Source organism: Contarinia nasturtii, unplaced genomic scaffold, assembly GCF_009176525.2.
Source record: "Contarinia nasturtii isolate CC-2019 unplaced genomic scaffold, AAFC_CNas_1.1 Cnas_scaffold_493, whole genome shotgun sequence".
Lineage (NCBI taxonomy): Eukaryota > Metazoa > Arthropoda > Insecta > Diptera > Cecidomyiidae > Contarinia > Contarinia nasturtii.
Window position 1 is genome coordinate 1378907 of NW_022197846.1, and position 6231 is coordinate 1385137.

Here is a 6231-nt window from a genome sequence, read left to right on the forward strand (position 1 = left end):
TGTGTAGTTGACGCTACATTCTATGTAATAAGCGTATATTTTCCACTTAGTCCGTTGCAACGGAAAACAAGTTTGCATAGAATGCAGCGCCAACTATATGTGAATTTTATTTTTTATCGTTTTAGGCAATAAATCTATGGTTTTCTTATGGCTTCTTTAATCCGAATCAATTTTCGCTCATTGTGTGATTTTGGAGAATATTAGTGAAGTGGACTACTGAGCAACCCCTGCATGCACAAATTCGGTGCGATATGAATTTGTTATGCACAAAATATTAGCACTGAGAAATTTCAAGAAATTTAATCCAAATCGATTTTCGCTCATTGAGTGATTTTGGAGAATATTAGTGAAGTGGACCACTGAGTTACCCCTGCATGTACAAATTCGGTGCGATATGAATTTGTTATGCACGAATTATGCACAAAATATTAGCACTGAGAAATTTCAAGAAATTTAATTCGAATCGATTTTCGCTCATTGTGTGATTTTGGAGGAAATTAGTGAAGTGGACTACCCCTGCATCCACAAATTCGGTGCGATGTGAATTTGTTATGCACAAATGATGCACAAAATATTACCACTGAGAGATTTCAAGAAATTTAATCCAAATCGATTTTCGCTCATTGAGTGATTTTGGTGAATATTGCTCAAGTCGACTACTGAGCTACCCCTGCATGTACAAATTCGGTGCGATATGAATTTGTTATGCACAAATTTTGCACAAAATATTACCACTGAGAAATTTCAAGAAATTTAATCCGAATCGATTTTCACTCATTGAGTGATTTTGGTGAATATTGCTCAAGTCGACTACTGAGCTACCCCTGCATGCACAAATTCGGTGCGATGTGGATTTGTTATGCACAAATTATGCACAAAAAAATGGTAAAGAAATTTTTTTATTTTTCCAATTATTTAAAAAAAAGTGGTGAATTTGTGTGGGAAAATTGACGTCAAATCGATTTTGATGCATTTTTTGCAGTGTACGACCGATCCGAAGGCATATTTGGCATGCACAAATTATGCACAAAAAATGGCACAAAAATTTTTCCGATTTTTTGGCCATAGAAAAATGTTGAATTGCATCCAAAACCGAAATTCACCACAAAATATAAAGCTGAATAACTCATCAGCCATTTATGCACAAATTCTAAAAATGCATGCACAAATTCGCACAAATTATGCACAAAAAATGGTATAGGTTTCAATAAGATACTCAAAAGTGACTTGCTGGAGAGTGTAAGCCCTAAATTTGAAAAAGCCTATTCATCAAAAAGTCTATAAATAAAATTTTGAAAAGTTCGAAATAAAAGAAAATTTCAAAAAACTAATGATGCAGTATTTTAGTGATTAATTTGTGATTTCTAAAAACACTAAAAGTCGAAGTTGAATGAAATTTAGCAAAGCGAACCTTAAGATCCAAATAAATGGTGTCATATTTTAGTGACACGACGTGTCTGACAGAAATCGCAATTTTTCGATTTTCTCATCAAAAGTCGAACTTCAATGAAATTTTTCCCCTTCGATTTTAAAAATATTTTTGAATTGGTCACTAGCGTGAAACAATGATTTTCGACATCAAAACTACGGGGAGTACTACTAAGTGGGAGTCGAAATTCATCGGTACCAATGTCTCAACACTTTTCTGATAAATCCATCGCAAAAAATCTGACGGTATACCCTGACAATTTTTAATTAAAATGGTTGCTTATTTATTGTTGTTTCCGAAGCCGATGACAGCATTTAAATACTAATTACTATTGCAACAGAGTGGCTATGTTTCAATACTGTTGTCACTGGCGATGGATGAACTAATCAATTGATGAGTAAATTTGAGAGTGATGAAAACCCGTTTCGGTGAATGTCGTGAATTGAATTCATGAGCATTTACTTGTAAAGGTTACCTTCTTTATAATGAATAGTAAGCGATGATGACAAAAATTGAAATTTCTTTATTTAAAAGTAATTTTATCATTGCTTATTACTATTCTTGTGGTGTAACGTTTACGGTGATGTGTAATTTTCAATACATAAAATAATTAATCATTTGAATATATCGCATAGAAAGCGAAACGTTGGTACAACTACATCAATGTCGCACGTCGAAAAAGTGCAATTTCTCACTTTTCTTGTTCACATTTTTCCGTTTTGATGCACGGCATTTGATCAGTGTGGAACACTTACTTACGAACAGTGTTATTGGCGAAAATTACAATATATTTACGAGTTGGGATGGTATTTCAGTTGAATTTCCATTACACTCACATTCTCATCGACAGTTCAAAAGCAGCGAAAACGACTTGCAAAAGCGATGATCTGTAAGCATATGGTAAGGAAATAACTACGAAGTGAAAGAAAACAAACACATGATGATGATTACTCTTTCGCTGTCTACGATATTTACGCCAATGTGTGATTTGATCCGCTTCGAGTTGTTGATATTCGCCTCTTGCTCTTTTTTTTCTTACTTTTGTCGCTCATGTTTTGGATGTTGAGATTCATTGGTGTTTCGTGTATATTATTTCTCTGTATTTTATTACATCCATTGGCGCTCATCATTTACGTTGAACAAGAAATTTTGAAAAGATTCAGTAAGTCACAAATTTCGATTGTCAGTAGACGTGTTTTCACCTTCTCAGACAAATTTAAGCGCGGAAGGTATTTATTCATTGCATTTCTTATTCGAGCAGATAATATTTAAAACAAGTTCGTGCTGAGCATCCGTAATCCATAAAGTATAATTTATTTTTCTTTCTGTGATTGATATTAAAATAAAATGTTTAAAAAGTATAATTAAATGACGCTTAAAATGATATACTTTCATTTGAAATATTTGAATAACAATGAATCATTGATTTTCATTTGTGAAAATTTGTAATTTCAAACAATTTTTTAAACTCAAACTATGTGTAATGTAGAAGATATCAATTATTCATATTAATATGTTGTGTTGGTCTTATGAATGGTCTTAAGTGAACTGAATCCATTTTAGTAACAAAAACTATACTTTGATAAATGACATCTCAATTTGATTGAAGTGCATTATCTAATTACTCTAAAGTTTTTTATTTTCATCTGATCTTAAGAGTATGTCGACAGCAAATTTCTTTTGAATACATAAGCATGCAAAAGTAGAAAGTGGTCAAACAAAGTTTAATAATACTTATGCTTATTGGCAGTGAAATAGCGACACATTTTACCGTATTTGCCTTTTATCAAATCGTATTCTAAAATAAGGTCATTGTGTAAATGAATACATTGATTTCAAACATTTATGGGTAAGTTTGGCCACAATACCAACGAATCCATAAATATAAAATTGACGATCTCGATCATGCTAAATATTTTTATAGTTCACAACAATGAGAAATAGAAAGAGATGAAGATTCAAATATTATTCATTCTTCTCATATCCAGAACAACAAATTACGAATAGTATTGTAAACGAAAATATAATCAAAATGTTAATATGTTTCGTTTCGATTTCTTTTCTCTCTTCATACTTTGGAGTGTGTTTCGAATGTGGAGCCAAGATCGTTTTTTATCTTCTTTTCTTTCTCCGTTGTCGTCATGTTTTGCATTTTTTTATATTTACTTCGATTTACCAGAGACACAAAGCGCATTTTGTGGTGACACACTTTTGTCGAATTTTAAATTATGCTTATATTTTATTTCAACTCAAACCTCACACACAACAACAAAACTTTAGCATTTTTTTAAAAAGTAAAATGTATAATTTTCATTTATTTTCTATTTTTTGCAGTTCATTTGACACATGTTTGCAACGGATTATTTGAATGAAAATAATTGAATGCACGAATCAAAGGAATTAATTCAAGCCGGTCGGATTTAATTTAGCGATCACAAATATCACCTCTTACCAAGATGAGCAGAATACTTTTAGCTGTAAGTAGAAATCAATTTTTGCAGTTTATTTTTCATGTTCATGATCGCAATTGTAAAATGGAAATTATTCGAAGTGAAATGTAAAAGATACACCTAGCTGTGCATTCTTTATCTTATTTTATTGAAGAAGCAATCTAATGTCACAGTGGGAATTTTACCAGACTAAGTGTAAAAGATACAATCTTTTCTCGCAACCTCATGAATTGAATGGATATTTAGACTTATTTAATTTCTCTTAATGATGATTTTTCTCACAATTATTGTTATTAAACAACTGAAAATAATTTCGGAACAATGAAAACAGAAGTGACAAAAATGTTTTAGATGAAAAATGAAAATAAAATTTTATGACTACTTGACCGTAAAATTAAAAGACTTCCATGTGAATGTGCTTGCACCTGGGGCCGAAATTGGTCATCATTAGATCTATACTTAATTTTTTTTTTTGAATAGGTTGAAGCACTTTCTTCCGCTTTTTTTGATTTGGTTTCTATCGAGTTATTTGATCAATTTGTGAAAGTGTTTAATTTATATTCGAAACTCAAGCGAATATGATTAAAAAATGATGAACTGATTACATATGAATATTCATATATATGTTATAAGATCAAAGGACACGTATAATAATACCTCCACGTATTAACCATGCATGTTGAATCAATACCTTTAAGTTAGATAATATAGAATTTCGCATATTCAATGAAAATCTTCATTGGAATACATTCAATCTTTACAAAGTGTAACATTCTCTACTAAATGATTACATCCATGATTAATTTGTCATTTCAATCAAAAACATAAAATTTAACCCACATTGGTTTTGCGACAAAAGTATATAAAATAAATTGCATTCAAGTGAATTCATTTCGAGGTAAATCGAAATATTTAAATACTTCAGTTCATTTCTTGAATTTTGACACGTTTTACATGTTTAATTTATACTATCTGGACGCAATAATTTCTTTTCGTTGTATTCATTCATTTTAAAATCACAGCGGACGGCAGTTCGCGCGAGTGACGAAACCACATTAGTGTGTTGAAAAGTCGAACTCGCTATATATACACGTAATTTACGAAATCCAGACCTAGAAGGCCGTTGGCCCCGGTTGATGTATGGTTGGAAAGCCCTAGGGCCATAGATCAAGAAAAAATGTCAAAGTTTGAAAATCTGTCCACCCGTCTTCAAAATACGGTCCTTTCAAGAAAAGGGTCAAAATTCAGTTCTACGGCCATATATGGCACTAAATAAGGTCATTGACCTCTAAAACATCGATATTCGGATTCTAGAGCTCAATACCTTTCCAACGACCCCCTAACCGTCAAAATCGATGACACTTTTCGAAAACTTCAGCGTTTTAAAAATTTCATATGAATCTCTATGAAAAATCAAAATGTCTGTCTGTCTGTGCGCGATTTTGCGTACTCGATTCTGATCTCTTTGAAACTTTCTGTGATTAAAGTACACAAAAAACTAAGACTTTTTTGTTCCGGCACTTTTCGATTTGGCCGCCATGTTGGCCGTGGCCGGCCTCCAAAAGTAACTTTTCGACTTTTTTCCCTATGGTCACCGAAGCGCCATGACTTGACACCCCCCAGACATATGCATATCATTGGAAAGGTCTTGAAGTGAGCTATCGAATGGAGTCATTTGCGGTCCAAAAATTTCAATGTGGAGTGGCTAAATTGGCCAAAAACCAAAAATGTACCGTTCGGCCGGACACATAACGTCCATTACCTCGAAAACAAGCTCAAGGATTTTTTTGAAAATTTCACCGATTTTAGGCCCAAGTCTAAGCTATAATATGCCGCATAGCTCATATCCCAGAAAATTCTTGTTTTCAAGATATGGCCTTCGATAGTGCAAAAATGGCAAAAAATGGCCATTTTTTCAAACAATCGCTGTGGCACCTATACTTGACTTACGCAAGGCATATGCATATTCGTTGGAAAGGTCTTAAGGTAAGCTATCGAATAGTGCCAATTGCGACTTAAAAATTTCAAGTTCAGGTGGCCAAATCGGTCAAAAATCAAAATTTGACCGTCTGGCCGGACACATAACGGTCACTTTCTCGAAAAAGACTGCATAGGTTCTTTTTAAAAATTCATCAATTTTAGCCCCAAGTCAAAGATAAAAAAAATGTGCATACCACACACCACTGCTAAAACCTCTGTTCCTCATTATGATCCAAAATTTATATCATTTTGATCCAAAAATAACCTAAAAATCCATATTTTCATTGTATTTGAAAAATATTGAAATCCATGGGTCTTGAATCTTTAACTTGGAAAATAGCACTTACAAAACTATTGATATCAAATAAAAAA

At 32.6% G+C, this 6231-nt stretch overlaps 1 protein-coding gene across 5 annotated transcripts in view; it reads left to right on the forward strand.

The window, feature by feature from the left end:
* The first annotated feature begins 2479 nt into the window (after positions 1-2479).
* Positions 2480-6231, forward strand: part of LOC116339090 — a 24022-nt gene continuing 20270 nt past the window's right edge. The window contains exons 1-2 of one of the 5 annotated variants that reach the window (XM_031764746.1): positions 2480-2591; positions 3764-3906. In XM_031764746.1, coding sequence (XP_031620606.1) covers positions 3886-3906 — 21 coding nt within the window. In that variant the 5' untranslated portion in view covers positions 2480-2591; positions 3764-3885. Of the gene's footprint in view, positions 2736-3105; positions 3279-3763; positions 3907-6231 lie in introns of those variants that run through there. The other 4 variants (XM_031764742.1, XM_031764743.1, XM_031764745.1 and 1 more) reach the window with 4 other exon arrangements.